The 26,033-nt window shown below is 40.9% G+C and overlaps 2 protein-coding genes across 7 annotated transcripts; both read left to right on the top strand.

Annotated features, from left to right (window-relative positions):
• Positions 1-1,130: 1,130 nt before the first annotated feature.
• kcnk13a (potassium channel, subfamily K, member 13a) lies at positions 1,131-4,074 on the top strand. Its single transcript, XM_036593763.1, has 2 exons — positions 1,131-1,551; positions 3,054-4,074. The coding sequence occupies exons 1-2, from the start codon at positions 1,212-1,214 to the stop codon at positions 3,953-3,955; spliced, it is 1,242 nt and encodes a 413-aa protein (XP_036449656.1). The 5' UTR covers positions 1,131-1,211; the 3' UTR covers positions 3,956-4,074.
• A 4,762-nt stretch (positions 4,075-8,836) lies between these two features.
• Positions 8,837-25,480, top strand: hmbox1a (homeobox containing 1a). 6 transcript variants are annotated; one of them, XM_036593308.1, is made up of 10 exons: positions 8,837-9,076; positions 15,022-15,588; positions 15,725-15,810; positions 17,607-17,717; positions 19,369-19,525; positions 21,886-21,968; positions 22,085-22,180; positions 22,688-22,800; positions 22,996-23,052; positions 23,983-25,480. In XM_036593308.1, the coding sequence occupies exons 2-10, from the start codon at positions 15,023-15,025 to the stop codon at positions 24,295-24,297; spliced, it is 1,584 nt and encodes a 527-aa protein (XP_036449201.1). In that variant the 5' UTR covers positions 8,837-9,076; position 15,022; the 3' UTR covers positions 24,298-25,480. The 6 variants fall into 6 exon arrangements, with proteins under 6 accessions (XP_036449201.1, XP_036449200.1, XP_036449202.1 ...); XM_036593307.1 differs by having other exon boundaries at positions 22,685-22,800; XM_036593309.1 differs by having other exon boundaries at positions 22,682-22,800; positions 24,154-25,480.
• The last annotated feature ends 553 nt before the right edge of the window (positions 25,481-26,033 follow it).

The raw sequence follows: 26,033 nt of genomic DNA, 5'->3' as shown, positions 1-26,033 counted from the left end.
GTGCTTTCAGACAGACCGGAGGAGTTCAGGCTGAAGCGATGCGCGTTAATGGATGTCTCGATCACAGGTGAGAGAACAGATGCGTGAAAGCGAGTCAGCCTTATGCACGCTATAGCTGCTAAACATATGCATGACTAATGATTGCTAAACATATGCATAGTCTACAAGTGCTACATATGTCAGTCACACATAGTCTGTATGAACTAAACACATGGCTTTCAATTATTGCTGTTTGCTAAACATAACGCTCTGTAGGAGCTACAGGTATGCATACCTGTTATTGCTGAGCAGATGCATAGCCTGTATCTGCTACACTGCAAGTCCCTGTTATTATTAAACATCATGTACAGTCTGTATCTATGCATAGTCTATGTGTGCCTAACTTACCCATAAACCATATCTGCTAAATATATACAGCTTATATGAACTAAATGCATGCTTATTATTACTAAACATTATGTATAGTGTGCTAAATATGTGCATGGAAGTTAGACATATGCCTAATCAATGTGTGCTCAATTTATACATACCCTATTTGATAAACGTTATGTATAGTCTATATGAACTTAACATATGCATTTTCATGTATGCTGAACTGTCTTCTGAACATGTGCATGGCACATATGAGATAAACACATGCTTATTATTACTAAACATCATGTACAGTCTGTATATGCTAAATGTATGGAAGCTAGACAACTGCCTCATCCATTTTGTGCTAAATTTATACATCTTGTACATAGGATAAACATTATGTATCGTCTGTGTGAGCTAATCAAATGCAAACCCTTCCGCCTATATAAGCTAAATGCATGCCTGTTGTTACTAAACACATTCAAAGATCATATAAGCTACACTTATGCATGCCTACATGCTATACATATGCATAGTCCGCATGCATTACACAGTATTATGCATTACCTGATACTAGCATATGCACTGACTGTATGGGCTAAGCATATGTAGTCTACGTGTGCCAAACATTAATGCCTACAGAGAAAAAAATGCATAGTCTAATATCATGCCACCCAATGTATGCATTGCCATGTCTATGAAGATCTCCTTCGCAAAAGAACCATTTGACCCTGATGTGCTTTTCTTCTATTTAAAAAAAAAAGAAGGTATTGTCACATGTGAAGACCACCAGTGATGGCTAGTGCACTCAGCTGTAGGATGTGGACCCCCCCGCTGTGTCCTGCCACAGCTGGGACATGATGGCATGCCGAGGCGCAGGCTGCTCGGGCTTTGCCCCCGTGAGCCAAGACACGGCGAGGTTCGCCATGCTGGCACTGCTCATCCTGCTGTACCTTCTCTGCGGGGCCGCCGTCTTCTCCGCCCTGGAGCAGCCCAAAGAGAAGCAGGCCAAGGCCCGGTGGATGCAGAGGTTCGAGCACTTCAGTCAGAAGCACAATCTGAGTCGGAGCGACCTGGAGAGCTTCCTCAGGCACTACGAGGAGGCCAGCATGGCTGGGGTGCGGGTGGACGGACTCAAAGCTCGATGGGACTTCCCAGGAGCGCTGTACTTTGTGGGTACTGTGGTGTCCACTATTGGTAAGAGAACGTCTGGCAAGCCACAATGGGGTCCTTATTGTGAGTGCAGGCGAGGCAGTCATACTAGGGCCTGTAGCATAATGGGGCTAGTTGCTCCTGTCTTTATTGGCCCCCTTATATCACTACATAGGCAATTTTACACCCATGACGTATGGCTAACTATGATAACTTAATAAGATACTTCAACCATTAGCCTACATTAGGGTAATCTAGCTGACACATAGCAATAGTGAGTCAACAAGCAAATTACTTTGGGGGCCCATCAATGCTTTTGTATTAAGACCCATAGGATCATACACTACTTATTTGTGTCATTTGGCAAGCGAGAGGCAAGCTTTTGTTGTCTCACATGTGCAAAAGGGGCCAGAACTATTGGAAAATGGGATTGATTTAGCAGCTTTTTCATCAAGATAGAGTAGTAGACTGGCTTTTATTAATAAAATAAGCTTACATTGGCTTTCAAGACACGGTCTGAGAATGTGATCTGCTTCACCAACCAGCAAAAGATTATGAATGCTGGACTTTCCTTCATATCTGAAACCAAACGATTCTGTACACAACCCACTTCACATCTCTTGGGCTTCATAGCAAAATCCCCAGCTCTAAATTAACACTTAGCATGGACTCAACACTGTGTGTTCAACACTATATGTGTTAATTTAGCTCTGCAGATATCGACGTGTTTGCCTGAAGCTTTATATATAGTATAAGTTATTTATAAACCATGTTCAACCAATATTTTTCTGCCTCAATCTGGAGGCCATGTTTTATTAATGAGCAATTTATAGCCTACGTTGTGAAAACATACGAGAACAGAACACTGCATGTGTAGTAATATATACAGTGGAGTTTTTCTCAGGCTGCATTTGGTGAATTGTAGAGAAAGTGATTATTTCACTAGTTTAAGAAGCGAGAGAATAATCAGCGCTGATGCAGATTTTCATGTGGCTATGCAAGCAATGTAGCAGTGACATTTTTAAGCCTAAGTGGCCAACTTAGAGTGTTTAAAGAGCCCATATCCTACATTTTTTTTACATTTACATTTTTTCCCTTGAGATCCACTTATGAAATTGGTGGTGTCATAATTCAGTCATAATTCATTTTTACATGACCATTTTCCAATCTCTTTATCCCTTAGAATTAAACAGGCTGTTTGTGTTACTGAGCCTTTAAGACTGATATATGTAAATTACCTCTGTTCTGATTGGCCTGTGTTGTGCTTTGTTCAAAAAGTAATCTATGCTAAAACACTTTCAACTTCAACATGAATGGGCGGGGCTAAACTGTATGTAAATGTAATGTAATGTATGTGTTGGTTTTTATGACATCACAAAAACAACTTAGTTTCCATATATGGACTGGGGGGGGTGAACAGTATGTTTTGAAACCTTAACAGCGCTTACAGACTTCTTTATGCAAATAAAAAGTAAATTAAAAGTAATTTTTTTTTATATGAAATACTACTTGGCCAATAAAGCTTTTTCTCGTCTCATGTCCCACAGGCTTTGGAATGACCACACCTGCCACAGTCGGCGGCAAAATCTTCCTGATCTTTTACGGGCTAATTGGCTGCGCAGCCACTATCTTGTTTTTCAACTTGTTCCTGGAGAGAATCATAACTGTGCTGGCCTTTGTGCTCAAGTCCTGCCATGAGGTCCAGCATCGACGGAAAGGAGTGTTACCTCACGACGGCGGGCAAGGCCCAGGAGACATGAGGCAGCGTGGAGAGGACGGTCTAGCAGGGTGGAAGCCGTCAGTCTACTGCGTGATGCTGATCCTCTGTGTGGCGGCCGTAATCATATCCTGCTGTGCCTCGGCCATGTACTCCTCTATGGAGGGATGGGGATACTTGGACTCTCTGTACTTCTGCTTCGTAGCATTTAGCACCATTGGCTTTGGGGACATGGTCAGCGGTCAGCGGACCACCTACCACAGCCAGACCCTCTACAGCCTGGGGAATTTCTTTTTCATCTTGTTGGGGGCTTGCTGCATTTACTCGCTCTTCAACGTCATCTCCATCGTCATCAAGCAGGTTCTCAACTGGCTTCTGAAGAAGCTGGAGATACCGTGCCGCCACTGTCCAAGAAGGTCCCTGCGGCCGGGTCGAAACGCGGTGGTGCCCGGACACTTCCGCACGCGGGTCCGCAACATCTCCATAGATACGGATGCTGTGAACGAGAGCGAAACGGATGGCCGCAGGTTGTCCGGGGAGATGATCTCCATGAGAGACTTCTTGGCTGCCAATAAGGTCAACTTGGCCATCATGCAGAAGCAGCTGTCCGAGACAGCCAATGGCTATCCACGGCCATCTGGCTCTGCTAACCGGCACAATGAATTCTCTGGTGGAGTCGGGGCTCTGGGCATCATGAACAACAGGCTGGCTGAGACCAGCGTGGACAGATAAGTCAGACCAAATGAAAAACGACTGCACAAGAAAACTGAGGCCATATTGTGCTGTTCTTACTACAGATAAAACTGTTTTAGGGCAGTTAGTGATTTGTCTGCCTTCCATTCGTGGATCTGTACACTACTGTAGCTAAAACACATGCATTGCTGCTCTGAATGTGGTACAGATGCTCAGGTGTGGTTGTTCTAGAGGCTTTGCTGCTTCAGTCCTTTTCTACTTAAAGCACAACTAGTTCTGAAATGAGCTGGAGGAAATACAGTGTCCCTCAGTTCCACTGTTCCATTGTACAAGTCAGCTTATCAGTTTGACGCCTGTCACATCAGCAAATCGGCTTCTTCTCTAGAATTACTTGAAATGAATGAGGTGAGCTTAACTCCACAGCCATCGATCCGTACTGCGCCTTGAAGCTGCTGTCTTTAATAATTCGCTCTCATGTATTTCCATCTACTTTGATGCCATCTGCCACTACTTTGATAGAACATAAAGCCTTTGGAACAGGTGAATGATCTTGGGAAATCATGCAAGCACTTGTGTGATGCAATTTGCATTTTTCTGTAACCCACTATCCTTTTAAATTAACATATTCGAACATATATAAGAAGCATGGCGGAAGAATATGATTAAGTTAGACCCCCATTCACTTCATGATGATAGTAATGTATAATTTAGATGCTAATGGCTGTACAGTACTGTGCAGAATCAAAGACCACCCTTCATTTATTTCTTTCCAGTCAAAATGGCCATTAAATACAAGCATTTTTAAGGAGATGAGATATGAGATAATCCACTTGCATGAGGAAGCAGAACGTCAAAGGAAAATGAGTAAACAACAGGAGTTTGGAGTTTCCAAAACTGGAATTCTTAGCATCATTGGATGTGTTTGGAATCACCTGGATCCTGAGAAGCAACCAAGTTCTAAGACTGAACTTTGGAGGTGTGGAAAAATATCCCAAAACAAGTCTCCCAAAAAGAATGGAAGAGCTAATAAAGGCAAAGAACAGACACACTAAAAATGCTGACATCACATGTAGTTGTTGAAGCTGCTGTTTAGTTTTCTGTCCAATATGTTTTTTTATGCTGCTGTAAAATGAATAACTTGAACGTTTGGCCATTTTGACTGGGAATTGAACAAATGAAGGGTGGTCTCTGATGTTTGCACAGTGCTGTACCTTTTAAAGTATAAATTGCTCGGTGCTTAATTTCAGGCATTGAAGGAAAGATGTGCTTATTATGCAGGTGGAAGCAGAAACAGTGGAGTTATGGGTCAGTTATGGGCAAAGCCAAATGTATATGATGCAGGACATCAAAAAAAGAGACTATTTTTCAGCACTTTGTATTGAGAAAGCTGGTTAATTAATATTGAGAATGAGAGAAGTTATATGTGTAGTTGCATGATGAATAAAAGTCTATTTTACAGGTTTTACTTCACATTGTCCGTCCATGATTATGGGTCAGAAATTTAATAAGCTCATTTTTTATTATCATTTGTAAATTGCAAGGGCAAAACTGCTGCCGTTGTGCTTTATATTGTAGCGTCATCATCTTTACCCTTAATGCCAAAGTCATAAGAAAGCAGAATGTAAAGATTAAAGACAGTAACCTAATCTCGCCTCCTCTGCACTGAGCTGCATGTCTGAGTGTGCAGTTTATTTCATCAGTGACTAAACAGGTTAATGTTCAATTCAATGAGGATATAATGCCCTCTATGGTTACAGTTGTGTCATTACACCACCTCTGTTTTCTGTTTTTCCTTTTTTTTTTTGCACAGATTGCTCAGTTGCATTAAAGCCAGCTCTGCACAAAAGGTGATAAATGGGTTTCAGAAATGAATAGTCTCCAGACCTCACGGCTAAACATGACTGGACTCTAAATCAGTGCTATTTGGGCTATAAAAGACGTGCTGTTTTAAGAAGCCAGAAGATGAAATGCTTTTACTGTTTTAAGGAGTGGCTCTCACCTCTTCACAGCGTGCTAGAACAATGCAGAAATAGCTGCCTTATGTAACAGCTGATTTAAATAGTTAGGTTATTCCTTAGAGAACAGATACAGTTTTTGAGGAATAGCTTGGTACATCTTTTATCCTCATTGTAACTGGATCATTTTGAATGATGTGGCCTGGTTCAGTACAGATTAACCTTCACTTTAGGTTAATATTAGGCCACCATAGAAATTCAGGGCAGCTGAATCCAGACTGAAATTACACCCATTCAGGTTATCGTATATCTGGCTTTTACATTTCATATTATAACTTTTTTTTGCATTTTGTGATTGTCCCTTTTCTCCTCGCCAGCTAATTCAGGTTCAGTTATGTGTCATGAAGAGTTGCACTGCTGAACTCTGTTACCCTCTCTACTGTATTTGAGAAGAATACCTGTGGACACTAGAGGGCGCCATTGTGCCTGTTGCAGCAGCTCATCCATAATTACTGCTATTCAGAGATGGAGCTGCCAAAAAAAACACTAGTGTTTTCTTCTTCAGTGAAATAATAACTCAAGTAGAAAAGAAAGTAGTGCAAGAAAAGAGAAATAGTATCAGACCAAAAACAATCTGAAACACTGACAAGGGTGAAAACTACTTAAGTGACTGGATAAACTGAATATTTGTAGACTTAATACATTACATTTCCAAGAGAAAAAAAAAATTGTAGTGCATACAAAGTATAATTCCAACTATCAAAAGATTGTTTTCTAAAATCTTTCTTATGCTGGGTTTCTTTTGCTGAATATGTTTTCATTAAAACATGAGAAACTGATTTTTTCTGTGTGCAAAGACTAGCATTGCCCACTGGTCACCACATTTTATCTGTTAAAACATTTATGTAATTAAACATTTTTAAATACAGACTTTTTTATTTTCACTCAAATATATTTTTAGCTCTATGCAGTTTTAATACAGTAAGATTCTGTTACTCACACTTTCACTTAGGTATAATGTCTCTGTACTTTTCCCACCTCTGAGCACTGAGTTCCACACAGAACTGCAGTGGAACGTCTTACTACATTCAGCATCTATCGGCATAGTCCTGTGCAAAAGTTTGGGTGCCCCTGGTCAAATGATACGCTTTGTTTTTTCTCTAAGTGAACACACCCTCTACAGAGAACACACTTCTGCACATTTTAATGCACAGTTACTGTTTATTTGCTGAATTTAACATATTGGAAGCAAAAATAAATTATGGCCTGTGCAAAAGGTGTGGCAAATTTGATATTTAATGTTTTTTTCCCAAAAGAAAAAATCAACAAAATGTCATTTGACCAGAGGTGTTCAAACGTGCGCACACGACTGTTGAAAGCGAACTTTGTGAGGTGCTAATCTGCTATTTCAGGATTCTTTTGGTCTAAAATAAAACTATGATGTTCACAAGTGAAGGACTAACTGGAACTAAAAGTATGTTCCATCCGTTGACATGCAGAAAACAACAAATCTCCAATATAGCAAGAATATATGGGCATATTTGTTCCAAATTGTATTCTAAAGACTAAAGCACATCAAACAAAAAAATTCTAATGTATTTGAAACACTTTACATATATTTATTTTCCAAAGGGGCTACCATTATTTTATTTCAGTGCATGTAACTAAGTAAATCTCTGCTTTCTCTGTAAATTAGAGGTCAGCTCTAAGCATCTATTGGAAAACTCATATGAATAGAGACAATTATTAGTTTTTATATCAAAATCACAAATTCAGAGAGTGCAATTTTCAATTAATCAATATTAATCAATATTACCAACTACGTAGGCTTGTGTTATAAGCAGGGAAATCTAACCTAATAACATAGATCTTGAGTTAGATCAATCAAAAGCAACGAAACACTCATGTGCTGTGACATCACAACCACAACCAAATGGCAGTCTGGTGCACTATGTTGAGAGTTCAGGCCTAAAGCCATAAAACTGGACATTCTGGTCTTCTTAGCCCAAAAAAAAGACCTGGATCTCAATTTAAAGAAAATAATCACAGTTATACATACAGAGCTCTGCTGCTGACACCTCATGTTACTAAAAATAATGCAAGGCCATGCCATATTAACACATGGGAATGAGATCCAAATATGTGGCTACGCCTTAGTAAAACATGGGAACAAGATCATTAAGACGTGGCCACGACTTAGTAAGGCATGGAAACAAGATCATGCCTTATTAAGCTGGGGCCAGGGCTTAATTATCTCATTCTCATGCCTTACTAAGTCATGGCCTCGCATTAGGATCTTATTCCCATTCCTTACTAAGTCATGGCCACACATTATTTCTATTAACATGAGATGTCACCAGCAGGGCAGTTACAACACTGGTCAGAAAACTCACAATAAGATATTTTAATTAAATCGTTCAGCAATGTGGATCAGTGAGCACAGGACACACCTGTACTCAGGCCAAACTGCGCCTGGGCTGCAGCTGATCTTTACTTTTTTCACCAGTTACCTATTTACAAAATAGACCCACAATATTTAGAAACTTTTTCCTTTCTCTTATGCTACGTTTCCTATTATATTATCTCTGTAATCTGACCTCCTTTCTTTGGAAAGTAGTGGACGTTCTTTAAACTAATGGATGAAAAAAAATCCTACTTTTTACGTTGTTTTACGTCCCCAGCGACACTGGAGCGTTTGCTGCGAAAAGTAAACTTCGCAAACTTTAATAACATGCATTAAAAAAATACATAAAAATGATCATTTTTTTCTCTCGTGGCAAAGGAAGTCAGAACATCATGCTACATTTTTTTTCTGCAGTACAGTCTTTGCAAACAGTCGACGATGATGAAGGTGTGACATCTCTCCTCTGGATTTGTAGTTTTCAGTCCTCCAGAGTTCCCGTGCACTTCCACGTTAGGCGGCAGCCGCGGGAACTACAACTCCCATGATGCCGCGCATGGCCGACTGCTCCTATCAACATGGCTTCTGTCAGTCGCACAAAGGCGAACCCTTTCTGCTGGAAAAATGCGGTGTGATTGAGGAGAGGGAGTGAGAGAGAGAGAGAGAGCCGGGGTGGGGGTTTCGGAGAATGTCTGCTGCGTGTTCGGAGACGGGGCACCCGAGGAAACCCTTGCAGTAGGAGCGATCTGTTATCAATCCATTTAAATGGTGTGGCGGACGGAGGCCCAGCACTTCCAGAAGAAGGTAGGTCTGCACGAACAGACGGAGCTGAAGTCAGCTTCTCATTCGGATTTCCCCCGTTCCACCTTAAATGGTGCAGCAGTTACGTTCTGGACCTTGAGGCGCCAGAATGTAACTGCTGCATTTAAGGTGGACCGGAAAGACTGGAACGAGACGCTGGCGAATAGGAGGGCAACTTCAGCCTAGCGTTTGTGCATGTTACTGCCATAAAGCCAGCCGAGAAGAAAAATGACATCCATACCTGCAAATCTATGTATTGATCCGCGGATCATTTTGATGCAGTAGGTGCAGAAAATGGATCAGATAACATCGTTAACACCATGCAGAGCAAAGCTCAGCTCAGCTCAGCTCAGCCTGCAAGATAACATCGTATTTCAGCATCTGCAGTCTGGTTCAAGCAGAGTTGCAAAGGCGCTGCAATCACTGTTATACACCAACCAGCCTCTTCACTAACTTACTTACACCTCCTTGTTTATACCTTCACTGCACTGTCCATTTCATCAGCTCCACCTACATAAAGGTGCACTTTATAGATCTACAGTTACAGACTGTAGTCCATCTGTTTCTCTGCATACTTTTAGCCCCCTTTCACCCTGTTCCTCAATGGTCAGGACCCCCACAGAGCAGGTATTATTTGGGTGGTGGATCATTCTCAGCACTGCAGTGATACAGAAGTGGTGGTGCTGTTAGTGGGTGTTGTGCTGGTGTGAGTGGATCAGACACAGCAGTGCTGCTGCTCTTTGGCGGTCCTATGGGGGTCCAGGCCATTGAAGAACAGGGTAAAAGGGGGATAACAAAGTATGCAAAGAGATGGTCTGTAAGTGGAGCTGAAAAAATGGACAGTGTGTAGGTACAAGCAGGTGGACTTACTGAAGTGGCCCATGGGTGTACTTGCAGATAGCTGGCTGTAGTGTTAAGATTACAGTGCTGCTGCTGTTGCTGCATCTCAGTTCTCATACTGAGGTCCTGTTGGTGTGAATGGCTGAGCCCTGAGCTCTGTGGCAAAAGCCCAGCACCTCTACAACTCTACACCTTATCACTCCACAGCATGCATCATACTGATCCATACTGATTTGGGGGACCGAAGCTGAGATATAACAGCTTTGGGTTTATAAGAGTAACTTGAATCCTGACAGTACAAACTGGTGGCTGTAACCATGAAGTACAGCAGATGTTTTAAACAGAGATTTGATGGCTTGACTACTTATCAGGGGTCTGAACTTTGAACCATATTTGCTGACATTTGCTGGGACATTAAACAAATGGTTCAACAAAAAATCAGATCTACACAATTTTCACCAAACAGTTTATCGGTCATAGATTACGTACTAAAAGTGTCCCGACAGCCCCTCTAATTCCAGAATTCAGCCTCTTTTAAAGTGCACACATTGCTGACACAGGCTTTCAGTTGCACAGCCTGTATAATCTCCATAGAGAAGCACTGCCTAGAGAATGGGACGCTGGATGTCCAATGCGAAGCACTGTTAAGAGGAGTATAAAGCGCCTCCGGCATTGGGCTGTGAAACAGTGGATCTGCGTTCTCTGGAGTGATGGAGCTTCATCTAATACCTTTAGGGTGAGCTGGAGTGATCCAGAGCTAATCATCCAACATCAGTACCTGACCTCACTAATGCACTTGTAGCTCAATGCAATCTAATCCTCACAGCAATGTTCCAACATCTAGTGTAAAGCCTTCGTAGAAGAGTAGAGGCTGTTACTGCAGTTCAGAGGACACACTGGGCGAGCAGGTGTCTACAAACTTTTGGACATAGTGTGTTTGTTGTCTGGAAGTTTGCTACTTGAGTTTTGCAGTGGAGTGACAAGGCTGATATAACAGATAATAAAAAGTTTATTATCTGTAGATTATTGCATACTAAGGCTTATTATGCAGTAATTACATGATCTACAATACAAACTGGCTGGCTTATGCTTAGGTTATAGACATATGTAAAGTATGTAATTAACACATTTTTATTTTAATATCATGTTCACTTGTATTTTAAGCAATCATAATTGGCTAGACTGGTGTTTTTTTACTGGGGGCTACCAGGGGTCTGCCGTGGGCTGCTTTTTTGTATAAGGTGCGTAAACTGTACATCTGCAGGGTGTGCATATTGTAGGTGCGTTTTGTTCTGCAACTCTGCCAGGAATGAACCCTTTTACTCCTGAACAAGCCAACATAGTTTGTGATACACCTTAACAATGTGACATTTTTCCTGTGGGGTCATGTACAACACGCACGGTGCTGTGGAATTCTGTAGGTTTATTATTATTTTTGCCAAATTGCAATATGTGATGCTGGCAAACACTTCCAGACACTTCTTTGTAGAGATGAGGTGCTTGGGTGAGCAGAAATCTTTTCTGCTGACCAGATGTTTAGACAGAAAACTGACCTGTGCCGGTTTTAGAGAATAAAGAAAGCTTAAATGCTCAAAATATCTCACACAACAGACACTGTAAGATCAGCCGTTACGCCGTTACACTGACTTGAGAGCAGTTGGTTCAGTTGTGAACCATTTTGCTACTTTATGGTCTGGCATAGTGGTTGAGTTGCATTATGTTGCTGATTTCCTAATGATCTCCATCAGTGTCCATGTACATTTGGGGATTCATGTTTTTTGTGCTTTTGAGTGTTTTTGAAGGAGAATTCCACCTCTTTTCCAAAACTTTGGCATAATTTACTCTTTAAAATGTAAACAAAGTCATTCAGAATGGGTTGTGTGAAGTGTTTAATACCGCCAGTAATAATAATAATAATAATAATAATAATAACAGTACTATTTACTCATAGAGCACTTTTCATGCCAGTGGCCTCTCAGAGTGCTTTACAGACAGGTGATAAAGCTTAACAGTAATAGATGAAACTATGAGTGTTAATTTCAAGTCATAATTTGATTTAATTAAATGCTAAGTTAAAGAGATACGTTTTCAAATGGTTATTAAAAGTGGGAGCTGAGCTTGACTGTCTAATAAAAGAGTCTCTCCATGTTTTCTGTATGTAACGGAAGGAAGCTGCAGATCTAAGATCACATGCTAAAACATAAACTCATCACTCTGTGATGTAAGCGGGTTCTAGGTCAGTTAGAACTTTAAAAAATAGTAGCAGAACTTAACAGTCTATCCTGAAAGATGTAAAAAAGTTACCTTACCTAAAGCTGATACATAAAATGGTTATGAATACACTGCATAATGTCTGAGACGTTGTTGTATCATAGATTTAAGAAGGTTTTGGGCTAAAACATAGATTTATTTTACATATTCATGACAGAAAGATACATGCAGGATGTTCTAAGGCAAAAAAGGCCCTGAAAAGCATAAGCTTATATTTTACCATTATTAACATTACATATAAAAACACGTGTAGGGTCACTGGTCGTGTTGATGCTAAGTTAAATGACTATGTAATGGTGTTGTAGACATTGTGCCCCCTGGTTCCTGTCACCACCACTGTAAAGAAGTCAGTATTATTCTCCACAGCAAACCGTTTCACATCACACCACTCTGAGTGACTTTGATTCAGCCACTGATTTATGCAGAAATTCTTAAAAATCGATGCAATTACTCTTTATTGCTAATGCAGTTAGAACCTCTCCTCTGTTGCAAGCTTTTGTAGGTATGGAAAAGAAGCTGAACTGCTATTTTACTTCCATAGTCCACCTTGGCTGATACTAAAAGATAAAAAACACCCATGAATGTTGGAGCTGACTGGATTATCCTTCGCCGTCTGGTCTCCTTTAGTAAAAGGCAAAGCTGCTCATGAAAAGGCTTTTGCACATTCAGCAGTTCCTGATAGGAACAGTTGATTACATGACTTATATGTTCCATATGGAACACACATCTGCAATCAAGGCAGGACTGTAAATGCGTGTGGGGGTTTGTGCTTGTGCATGTGCATGCACGCTCCAGATCTAAATGTCTGCCTTCTTATTGCTATTTTCAGTCCCTGTAGCGCCGTGCGTGTGCGCATGCGCCGGCCACGCTCAGCAGTAAAAGAATTATTTTCAGATAAAACGTCTGTTCTGAGTGACTCATCCACTGGCGGCTTTGTTAAAAGTAGCTTGGCTATCTCGGATGGAAATTTTTCTTGGCAGTTTTCCCTTAAGTTAACCTCCTCCTTCCTCTTTGCAGTCTCAGCTCTCTGCCTGTGCTGTGTAAAGGCCATTAAAATCCTGTAGTAATGCATGTATTATCCTTGCCTTCACCTCAGAGAGGCTCCATACTTCATTGCAGTGATTGCAGGATAAGAGTGGCAGTGAGTGCCGTTGCGCCGAGATTTGGCAACTAATAATTTTAGCTCTGGTTTAGTGTGTCAGCCTGTAATGGCCTCATCTTTCCCCAGTAGTTTGGCTGGTTGCCTCTTTAATTTAGTTTTAAATGAGCAGCAGAGCTTATGCTGTATGACTGTTACATTTGACATCACTTTTTTAATGCTCTGCAGTAGAAGTGAACCTTGGAGGACCAAAGTGTTCTTATTAGTGTAGGTCAGGGGTGTAAAACTGCTGATGCAGCTGTGTCAGTTTTGGAGTGTTAGAACTGATAATATCTAATAATATTCAGGATAGTGTAAATTATTGAGCGAATGTAAAAAGGTGTGTTATGTTTATTGTCTGTATTTCTTTATTCATAACTGAGTGAGTCTTATCAAAAAAATTTAAATAGAATTGAATCAGGTTGTTGTGAAATTTGACATTGCAATCAAATTGGTGAACCCTCAGGAACTTCTAGGTCTTCAGAGAAATCATCAGAAGGCCCAATGATTTCAGGGAACTAAAAGAAAAACATAGGTTTACTCTGCAAGTATTGTAGTAATTTTAGTGTTTAGATTTGGTTGAGAACAAAAGGGTTGAAAATCTTGAAGGACCAAATGGAAAATCATCCAATTAGGATTTTTTCCCCCCTGTGGCGTCTGGGTGGATACAACCACGAAATCTCTCCCATTGTTTAAAGCATTAGATTCACTACCAGCGACAGTGGAATCAACTAATTACATTTTGATTTCCAGTGGGTGGGACCAATGTTTTTGAGAAAATTGTCACTCTATGCCAGACATGTCAAACTGGGGACCTTCTGGGCCAAAGTGCTGCGGATATTAGTGTTCACCCTCATCTAACACTCTGAATTCAGTTCATGACGGCCTTGCAAATTAGCTGAAGAGCTGAAACAAGTGTGTTTAATTGAGGCAGTGTGCTGAAGTCTGCAGTGTTTTGGCCCGCGAGGCCTGGAGCATGACATGTGCTCTAGGCCTTCTGGTTCTACATTAGTTCTACATTCTACATTCTGGTTCTACATTCGTCACTGAGTGTGAACACAAGCCGTAGTCCAGCCAGGTTTCATTTAGTTGTTAGAAATGGAAATCGAACAGTGGCTTTAAGGCAGGGCTCTTTACTGTCAGGGCTATCCGAAAAACTGCAGCATGTAAGGTAAATATATATTGTCTGTATAGTAACGAGTAACAAACCGTAACCTTGTTAAGTTATTAACAAGGTTTATTATTTTGTGTGTTAATTCTCTTCTTGTTACTCTTTTCTTGAGTGCCTTGCTGTCACTTTGCTGCTGTAGCCCTGTGAATTTCCCCACTGTGGGACTAATAAAGGATTATCTTATCTTATATGCTAAAGTTTTTTGCAAGTTGTATGAGCTTCAAATGTCTGTGTTAAATCTAGAATCACCAAAAAATATTCATGTGCACCGATGTTAAGTTAGAGTTCCCAGTGGATCGCTAGCAGAAATAGCGTTATCATAGACGTGAAATTTAGTTTTTCACCAAGTTCTGATATTTAGGGTCCAAACGGAAGGCCTAGCTCTAATAGTCACGGTTTTCTAGTGCTGGCTAAATAGCCCACAGTAGAAGTGAATGTTTGAGGACCAGAGTTTTCACTTCAGTTTGAACACTCTCTCTCTCTCTCCCTCTGTCTGTCTCTCTCTGTCTCTCTCTCTGTTTTCGGCAGAATGTCTCACTACACGGAGGAGCCTCGCTTCACCATCGAGCAGATCGATCTGCTGCAGCGGCTGCGCAGGAGCGGAATGACCAAGCGGGAGATCCTGCACGCGCTGGACACGCTGGACCGGCTGGAGCGCGAGCACGTGCAAAAATTTGGCCACCGTCACTCCTATGGAGGAGGAGGCGGAGGAGGTGAAGGAGTGGCAGGATCCGGGCCGGGAGGAGCCTCAGCAAAGTCCAGTAACAGTCACGGGAGCTCCAGCACCACTGGAGCCTCCAGTCACGCTCCAGCCTCATCCTCCACCGCCTCTGTCTCCACGCAGACTGTTTTCCCTGGCAACGCTCTGTCCCCGCTGTCTAACAGTTATGACACCTCCCCACCCCCCACAGTCACCATGCCAATGTCCTTGATGGCGCCGCCGGCTCAGAATGGACGGGACAGTTTGGTGCCTGTAAGCAACGGAACGCTCTCCCCACCCCAGTACCCTGTTAGCACCGCCCCAGTGAGGCCTTTTGGATTTGAACCCGTCGAGGAGGAGGTGGACATTGATGACAAGGTGGAGGAGCTGATGAGGTCAGTGGGCATGACTGGACATTCCAGACATGACTGACACAGTTTGCACTCTGTCACATGGGTGTTTTTAAATGTTTCTTTTTGTTAAATCCTTTTTCCTCTTTCTTCTAATGTCTTTCTTCTTCTGTCTCTCCAGGAAGGACAGTAACATCATTAAAGAGGAAATCAAAGCCTTCTTAGGGAGCCGGCGGATTTCACAGGCTGTTGTTGCCCAAGTTACAGGTTAGTACTACAGAGTACAGGAGAGATTCATGACATTCAGTTGTGTATGCTATATAACTATTGTGAAACGATTGTGAAACAATCTAGAATGTATCGACACATTAAGGAGCAGGATAGAGTACTTTTGTTTTTAAGTAAACAAGACATTGACTTTTTCCCCCAGAAGTGACATTGTTGACGACAACCATTCAATCAATCAATCAATGGACCTTTATTTACCCTCGGAATACATTGAAGGAGGCCCTCATTTACAGTGTAGCCAAGTAATACAGGAATCAGGGATTGAGAATTTGTACAGTAAAACAATAAACTGTTAAATCAGTAAGCGATTAAAATTACACTATAGTAACTTATCAAGTAACAGAGCAGATAAGGATAAAATAAATAAAAACATAAATTAATTAAATAAAAGAAATAGATGTAAGATTACTGTCGTTGTCATTGACAATGACAAAATAAATAAAAATATTAATACAAGAAATAAAAATTCTAAAAAGAATGATAAAAAGAAATAAAAGTACAAAAGTAAAAACGAAAAAGTAAAAACAATAGCTAAAACATACCAAAAGTCATATTAAAAGTTAAGTAAAATCAAATAAAGCAGTTGCAGGCTGTGCGGAGGCAGTTAAAGACTAAAACCAGACCTTAAACCAGACCTGTGACTATCAGCATAAAGCCCGGCATAAAGCGAAGAACCGCTTACGTTGACAGGAAAGGGCTTTTTAACTGACAAGCAGTGAAGCCAATCGGAAGTCTTTCTTTTGCATGACCTAAAGGGGCAGTCAGTTTTCAAAACGGTGCTACAAAAAACACTCCTGTGGGAAAATGTTATGCCAGTGATGTCTTGTTAATGCTTCAGAAAACTTCCGAATAACTTTTAGAAGTTTTTTTTCAGCCTAGGGTCTTGCTTAGAAAGGCTAATTAAAATAAGATAAGATAAGAGACAAGACAATCCTTTATTAGTCCCACCACAGGGGAAATTCACAGTGCTATAGCAGGGAGAGCAAGGCACTTAATAAAAGAGCAACAAGAGAATTAACAAACAAGGTATTAATCTTGTTAATTTCTTAACAAGGTTACAGTTTTTTACTTATTACTGTATATACAATATGTATTAAAAGAAAAAATAAACTAAAGATAAAAAAAAACTTTACCCTTCACAGAAATTAACAACATAAACGTTATAAATAAAATAAGCAAAAGACTCTTTACACTATAAGGATATTTACAAGTATTGCACATGGAATTTTGCACAGGAAGTATGATTATATTTGCACATAAGGTGTGGTGATGAATTAACAGTTAATTTCTGTAGGTGTGTGATTATAATAACCCTACATAAATGGCAGCTGCATGCTGCTAGCCAGCATTTAGCTTGATAAACAAAGCTTTGTTTTCTATGAGATGGATAAAAGTCAGTGCGTGGAAGCGCATATAAGAGATCTGCTACCAAACAGAGCCTGACAGGTATCAGGTTTTGGGCCAGTTTTCCCCATAAAACATCAGATTCACACTGACCTTGAGTTTGTTTTCTAATTAATTTTTTTTAGCATTTGTTTTTGTTTTCTGTCAGTCAACACAAGCACTTAGCAACAAAGCAGAGCACTAAAACACCATGTCTGCAATAATCTATCTCTGTTGTTGTGTGACCAGACATCTGAAACTAATGACTAATCAAAATAACTAATCGCTACTCTTGTTAGTTCAGTCAAGTCTTCTACAGTGTGACCGTGTAGCTAATGCCACGACCAGTCCTTTTGACCCTTGTTCGTCCGTGTCTTTAATGTGTTCTGCAGGTATCAGTCAGAGCCGGATCTCGCACTGGCTCCTGCAGCAGGGTTCGGACCTGAGTGAGCAGAAGAAGAGAGCGTTCTACCGTTGGTACCAGCTGGAGAAGACCACGCCTGGTAATGCCCAGCCCCACACTCAACACCAGGCCAGCTAAACCCTGCTGCCCTCCCTGCAGTCCCTCTTCAGCTGTTCAGTCAATCCTTCCATTATTAAAGCACTCATGTCCATCCACTGTATCCTGGTCTCTGTCTAGTTAGTCCTCTGTATTTGGCCAAAGACGACACCAGCTGTATGCAGCAGTGTGTTACAAGGCACACCTGGGTTTATTTGTTGTGGACCGTGTAGCAGACCAGATTAAGAAAGTCCACACTACAGGACTGAGACAGCTTGGACTTGGCTAAAGAGAAAGGCACCTTCATAGGCTCACACTTTGTATGCTGTCCAAGATTCCTCTATTAATGTTTAATTTATGAATGTGAAGAGTGGGAAGAAGTAGTCACTGTGTAACTCTTTCACTAGGATAGGGTCGGCATCCATTTAAAGATCACAAAGGGTTGTGTAAAAGCCAATAATAATGGCCAGGGGTCCAACCAAATATGAGAATATTTGAGAAGCATATTCTGTCAGCAGAAGTTGCAGCCTTCATTAAAATAAACACTGCTCTCAATTCCAATCATAGCCGACTCAAGATTCAATCAGTGCAATGATCACACAAAATATCTCATGGCTGGGACGATGAGTAAGTAAAACAAATATATATATTTGAATAAAATTAGAGAAACATTGATATTTCCATTATTTTAAAATCACAGGTATTTTACAGTAACTTTCAGTATATCGCTGCTGTCGGAAGAGAACCACGTATCTCTGTTTTTGTCGTTTTTCAGTTTTTGACATAATTTGAAAAGGCCTGTGTGTGTAAATTTCATGATGAATGGACCAAAAGAATCGGTCCAAAATTACCTGGAAAATTACTTGGTTCCACTGACTTACATTAAAATTAAAGTATGTTTTTTCCTTCTCCTGTAAAGTTACCATTTTGGAGATACGAAGTTTAGTTCCGACAACAGCGATATACTTGACAGCAAGAGCAAGAGAACGACAGTTCCTTCTCACACCAAGTCAGAGTTTTACATACCAGAAAAAAAACAGAACAAGTTCTAAAAAAGCACACATCAACAGTAAAGGTGCATTTCACATGGGAGGAGGCTGTTAACCAGCGTCTGAGTCACACTCGCTAAAAGACAGATGATAACTTTGTCACTGTTACTGCTAAATGAATCCATTTTTCTTCTTCTTCTTCACACGAGTGTTTAAGTACAGTCTGCGAAGTTTCAGTGTGCTAAGAAGTGCATCTGCTTTTTTCACCTGTAAAAACTGGCTCAGTGTGAAAAGATCTCACAATGACTAAACATTCGCTGATAATTAAGAAGTAAAAGTGCTTGTCAGAGCACAGAACAGTCATGCATTGGAGATGAGATCTGAAAGGTCTGGAGCACCTTTGCTTTCCTCACACCCAGTGTGTTCCATTTTCACCATAACTGGTCAGTAGAGATGAGCAGTCAACATGGATTAAATTACACACAAAAGTTAAATAAAATAAAAAGAGATAAGAGTGAATGACCGCTGAACTTAACCGTTGCTAAAAAGGAGCATTCCACCACCTCATTGCACCACCACCAAGTTTAGGATGCTTATACACACACACACAAAATAAGTGCTGCAGTGTGGGCTGCACAGCAGATGTGTGATGTTTCTGTGTCTCAGGTGCTACTCTGGCGATGCGTCCTGCTCCGGTGGCCCTGGAGGAGATTGTGGAGTGGCATCAGACAGCTCCCCCCATCAGCTGCAGCCCTGGCAGCTTCCGCCTGCGCCGTGGCAGCCGTTTCACCTGGAGGAAAGAGTGCCTCGCTGTGATGGAGAGGTGAGAGAGAGACGGCAGATGGAAATGCAGCTCCAGAATTGAGTGAATTCATATCCGTGTTCTCAGCGTGGAGCTGGCATAAATCTCAGTAGTCCTTGCTTATTTGGTTCAAGTAAATTGGCAGCTAAAATAGAACAAGAATAAGGAGAGATTGTGGGTCACTGAAAAAGAAATCTCTTTTAGCCTATTTTTGGAGTAAAAGACCTAAGAGGTCACAGTGAAAGGTTCTGAATGAGTATCTCCTGGTAGAAACAAAAGCCATTCTTGTTTGCAGTGTTGCAGTGTTTGCAGTTTGCAGTATAATAGTCTCTTAAGTCACTTATAGTCCTGGACAGCCTCAGCAGTGCATGGTTTAGCGTTTATCCTGCTCTAACTCTCTTTAAACTCATTAAAGGAAAGGTTAAGTAGAAATTGAGATGTACACAGTTCACCCCAAATACATTCAGAGATGTTTGGAGTCTGAAGTTTGCTTCTGTTGTTTTGCACTGGAGCTACGAGGCTAATGTAGCTAACAAGGAATGTAATTTAATTTGGAAAATAATTTCAAACATCAGGGGTGCATATTCGGCCTGACGAGTGGGAGGGGCCAACGTCAAGAGAATAGTTTACATACAGCAATTTAGACATAAAACTGAGTAAACAAAGTAAGAATACAATCACACTTACGTTGATATCTAATGCTTTATGTGTCAATATTAAAACAAACGAATATAATTATTAACAGGAATATCATACACGCTTAAAAAGATGGTGCTTCAAGAGTTCATGAACACTCAAAGAACCCTTTGCATGATTAAAGAGTTCTTTGCATCATGAAAATGTTCTTCAAGATTGATGGAAAATGTGCATGAATGTGCAATAGACGGGTCTGTCTAGAACCTTTTTGAAAAGCTTTACACCATAACAATAGAAGAACCCTTTTGGGTGCTTTATAGAACCATCTACAGCATATTCTCCATCAATCTGAAGAAACCTTTCATGCTACAAAGAACCCTTTAATCATGCAAAGGGTTCTTTGAGTGTTAATGGTTCTATATATAGTACCAAATATATAGAATAGTACCAAAAAAGGTTATTTTGCTTGTAACAATAGTGGAACCCTTTTGGTGCTATATAGAACGCTTTTCAAAAAAGTTCAATAAAGAACTGTCCCCAGCACATTCTCCATCAGTCTGAAGAAGCCCTTTATAATTCAAAGAACCCTTTAATCATGCAAAGGGTTCTTTGAGTGTTCATGGTTCTATATAGAACCATTGTCTGGACTATAGAATCCTTGAAGAACCATCTTTTTTAAGTGTGTACATACTTCGTTTTCATGTTTTCTTTCCATTGTGTCACTAAAATGATTAGTCTGATCTGTATGTTGCTCTAAGTACTTCAGTGAAGCTCCCCAACAATGATAAATATGATGATAATTAAGAAGAAAATAGAAGAACTATTATGTAACAAATGATCATAGAATACTCTTAGTAAAAAGGGTTCCATATAGTACCAAAAAAGGGTTCTTTGGCTTGTAAAAGTAGTGGAACTCTTTTCAAAAAGGTTTTGTATAGAACCATCTACAGTACATCCTCCATCAATCTGAAGAACCCCTTCACAATGCAAAGACCCCTTAAAGTGTTCTTTGAGTGTTCAAGGTTCTATATAGAATATTTTTTTTTGACTAAAGAACCCTTGAAAAACCATGTTTTTTAAGAGTGTACAGTACAATGTGTTGGAAACAATTCCAGGACAGGTTACTGTTTCTTTCTTTTTGTCATTACTGACTACAACTGTTCTGGATTTTTAATCTATTATTTGAGTTTTAAACTGTAACTGACAGCTGTACAATAATTGATATCTGGCAGCTCTTTCACTACTCAGTCATGCACTTTTTTGACGACCCCCAAAATTGTCTCGCATAATTTCAAGTGGTTATTTGGTTTCTGTATTACATACAGTATTTATATTTCTATTTTTTAGGAGTCTTTACTGTAGGGACAGGCAATATTACAATACTTTATTGTATCATGATAATTTCACCATAATATGCCATAATACGCTTTTTGAGTACATCCTGGATATTATCACTACTTAAAAACCATTGAAGAACTGCATGCTTCATTACACAGAGAGCATGATTAGTCCTGTTTAATCAAAGCTCATACTGCGTAAACATATTGTGTATTGTGAAAATGTCTAATTTGTAGTATTGACTGAGTGGTGTTTAATAATTAGCTGATAAGTTAAATTGTCCGTGTTAGAGCAGGGAAACCTCTAAAACTCTAACTGCGCTCTCACTGCCGCTCCTACTTTAAGTATGCCTAGTTTGTTGGCACACTAACTCGGTCTGGACCGTGTCATTGTTTTTTTCTTTCTAGCTACTTTAATGATAATCAATACCCTGATGAGGCTAAGAGGGAGGAAATAGCCAATGCCTGCAATGCAGTTATACAGAAACCAGGTAAGTCTGCTCTGTTAAACAAGGTGAAGTCTTTTAGCACTGAACTGTAATGGCTGGAGTTCGTACAGTAGTTTTGAACATGTACTGGAGAATTGTGTGTTGGCCTGTCTGTTTAGGAAAGAAGCTTTCTGATCTAGAACGGGTCACGTCTCTAAAAGTGTACAACTGGTTTGCTAACCGGAGGAAGGAGATAAAGAGAAGAGCCAATATAGGTAATGTTGAAGGCCTTTGGGGACGGGGCTTGATATACAGTGCTGTGCAGAAGTCGACTGCGAAAGTGAGATGTTAAACCATTTATGTATGCAGTTCTCCTTTAAAGTTACCATTTTGGAGGTACAAAGTTTTGTTCTGACGGTGGCGATGTGCTGGTTTTGCTGGTGATCAGCTACACTAGTCTGTGCTGGTTTTTCTAGCCGGGCTGTGACTGGCAAAAAAATACTTCCTGCCAAGATGAAGAGTTTTCATTGCTGTTAAGACTTTTGCACAGTTCTGTATATTATACAGCAGCATTCTATTAAAATGACGCTTTGGTGAATCATATACTTTGTTTTGTTGTGTTGTTTGTGAGTGTGACATGCCAAAAATTTCTTTGATGCTGTTAGAAATAGAGAAAATTGCTCGAAACAGGCCGTTTTCCAGGCAGTGTAACTGTCTTGCATTCCCGTCTTCTGCGAGCTCAGATATGTTATGGCAAGGTGTGTGTTTTTTCGAAGAAGCAGCAATCCTGGAGAGCCATGGGATCGATGTGCAGAGCCCAGGGGGACAGTCCAACAGCGACGAGATTGATGGCAACGACTACAGCGAGCCAGCGGCCGAGCCGGGGTTAGGGCCGGTAAGGACCACACTTATTACACCTTGAATAGTTACTTGCACTATTTTAAAAACATTCAAGTCTGCTGCAATCCAGCCTCCATCGATCCGGTGTCATTAATCTCAAACATTGATCTGAGAAGACTGCCTTGCCTGAACAGAAATGACTGCAGATTCAAACGATCATAGAGCTGTGATTTCATCTTTTTTTAAAAAGAGAGCAGTGGCCAGAGGCTTTGGTTTCAGCAGAGGGGACCTGTCCTCCCCCATTCAGGTATGCAGGACATGCTTAGAGCCGGAAACACAGACAGAAAATCAGTTAACAACACGAAGGCTTCACTCACTTTTACCACTGCATGTGGAGGTATTACACTCAGTTCATTCATACTGATGATAGATAGGATACATGCACTTGGAGTTCCCCTAACTGCATGATAAAAACAAACTGAAAACTGCTATGCATGTGTTATTACACATGTGTAAATGCCCACTTGGTTTGTTTGATAACTTTGCACTTGGACAAGCACCCTTTATTACCGTCTGACTCAAAATATAACAACACATGCATGATTAATTAACTGATTTACCCAACAGAGCCTTTTTCGTGTGTAACCATAATGTACACTGCTGGGCAAAAGTCTTAGGCCAGTTGAGAAAGCTGTTAATGTGGGCAGTTTGCATTTATTTGCTTGGAAAAACACGAACATTGGAATAAATACAAATAGATATTATCAGAATACTATTTTCAAACCTCTCCTTAAAGAAGGCCAGTATTTACAGTTACCAGAACCTAGTTTATCTAGTCTTTCAATAGATTACATCAGGTGTGCTGGTGATGGAACCTAATAGAACCATGCAATGGCTGGTTGGACAAGAGGAACCAAATCAGTGTTCTTCTGACCAGCAAACAAGAACTTTTTTACAGTATCAATGCTTATTTGTATTTATTCTAATATTATCAAGAGCCTTTCCAAGCAAAACACATATACTGCCCAAATAAATGCTTTTTAAACAGTTTTCTTGGCTGCCCAGAGGGTTTTGTCCAGTTTTGTAGCTACTTTTGTTCGCAATAACAGCACACCAGTATGACCTAGGCAAATGATCACAGCTTTTTACTTACTGCCTCTGCACACCAGACAACCAAGCCAGAGAGCAGGCCCCATTGTGAACGAAGTGATCTAAAAGGCCATTCTTGCGGTTGTAGGTGCCCACTCTGCTTCCCGGCTGGTTGGCTGCCTGGCCGGGCCTGGGTCTGGGCCCAGGCAGGGCGGGGCCTCCCAGAGGGGCGGGGCCGGGCCGTCAGGGCAGTGGGGCGGGGCAGCAGGCGGAGAGCTCCAGACTGACCGCTGTCTCCTGGTCTCCCTCCTCCCCCCAGGATGACGGCACGGGCCCCGGCGAGCACCAGGACCCCATCACCCTGGCTGTGGAGATGGCGGCGGTCAACCACACCATCCTGGCGCTGGCCCAGCAGGGAAGGGGCAGCAACGACATCAAGGCAGAGGTGCTCGACGACGACTGAGGACCCCTTCATACACACACGCAAATACATACACACTCACAGTACTGTGCACAAGCCGTGGGCCATCTGAGAGTATTATCATAAAGGCTATTTATCTGGGCAGTGAGTATTTCTTTGTAGGCACCAATATGGGGCCTGTGGGCCGATGCTGATATCCAGTACTTTTCATGTACATATCTGCAATTACATAAACATTTGTAAAACGTAGAAATCGGGAAGGCGTCTACCTGGATTAGCATTACAGAGAAGTGTAACATCTACGTTTATAGGGTTACAAATACAGTAAAATGAATAAAATGCAGACATTTCAGCATTTTAGGAGCTCAGCATCACCATAACATTCTGCTCTTCCAGAGTGCAATAAATACCTCATCAAATGTCGCTTTGAAATATCGGTAAATTCTAAACATCTGTCTGATGCTGATCGCATTTTTTCAGCAATTGTCTGTTGACACCAATATGATTACAATATTATCAAGCATACCTATTTATTGCTCTGAAAAAGGCTGTCAATAAACATACATTCAGTAAATTTGATTTTATTCCTGTCAGCGTCTCAACCATTTCCAGACCTCTCCTCGAATAAGCTCAGTATTTGCAGTAACTATTCAATACCTCAACTAAGCAGTGCTTCATTAAGTTATATTTCATTAGGTTATATCAGGTGTCCCAGTGATGGGATTAAACAAATCCAGGCTTTCAGTAACTCTTCTAGTAATTCTTATTACCTTTTAGTCTATTAATGCTTATTTGTATTTATTCTAATAGTATATATGTTTTTTACATGCAAAACAAATGTAATGTCCAGATAAATAGCTTTAAACAATGTCCTTGGCTGGCCTAAGACTTGTACACCATATGGTACTACATACCTTTCTGTACACTGTATCTGCCAAAGGGGGAGATGGGGTTAGGGTGGGGGCAGCGAATGATATACGCTTTGTGTTTTTGAAGAGAGATAAGAGTGGAAATGCTGTGATACGGCTGTGCGTGGGGCTTTGCTGCTGATAACCAAAGCTGGTGCAGAGGTTTAGAGACAGAAACCCCACATGACCCCCACCTACTTCCCTCCTACAACTGCCACCTCAGTACCATAATATCCATATGGTGCCCCACCAAAAGTCCTCAGTCACAATATATGCTCCATGACTAAAGTCAGATAAACAGAAGCTTAAAGCTTTAACAGAAGAAATGAGTAACTCGACTAAACGTGCTAACGTTGCTAATAGTAAATGGAAGGTAGTAGCTATTAGCATGATGTGATTTACGCTGATCGGTGGTTTCTTTCATTCACTCTTAGCAACGTTCATGTTTTTGACTAAATTTTCTATATAAGAGAACATCCTCACAGCCGGTGAGGAAACATTTGCCTCTCAGTTTTCTATTTCTCTTTAGATTTAGCGAGGGTGATCTGATCCCTCTCCCTGCTCTACCTGTGGCAGTACCAGGCTGTTCCCTCTGGCACTCTATGGCAGTGTTCCCCAAGCCTGCTCCGAGTCTGTGGACTGGTTTGTTTCCTCACTCTGACACACACAGTGAAACTTACAGAGTTAGGTCAAGTGTGTTAGAGCAGGGAATCCATTAAAGGGCCCATATGTGGAAAAACACTGTAAAAGTTTCACTCCTTGAGAACAGTTGCACGATGCTGAAACACCCAAGGAATCCAGAAACATCGACTGATGTTGTTTTCAAAAGCAACAGCAGATGTACTACAGATGTATGCAAAAGTTTGAACG

This window comes from Colossoma macropomum, unplaced genomic scaffold (genome assembly GCF_904425465.1).
Source record: "Colossoma macropomum unplaced genomic scaffold, Colossoma_macropomum, whole genome shotgun sequence".
Lineage (NCBI taxonomy): Eukaryota > Metazoa > Chordata > Actinopteri > Characiformes > Serrasalmidae > Colossoma > Colossoma macropomum.
Note: the sequence above shows the minus strand (reverse complement) of the source record. Positions and strands in the feature narration are given on the sequence as shown.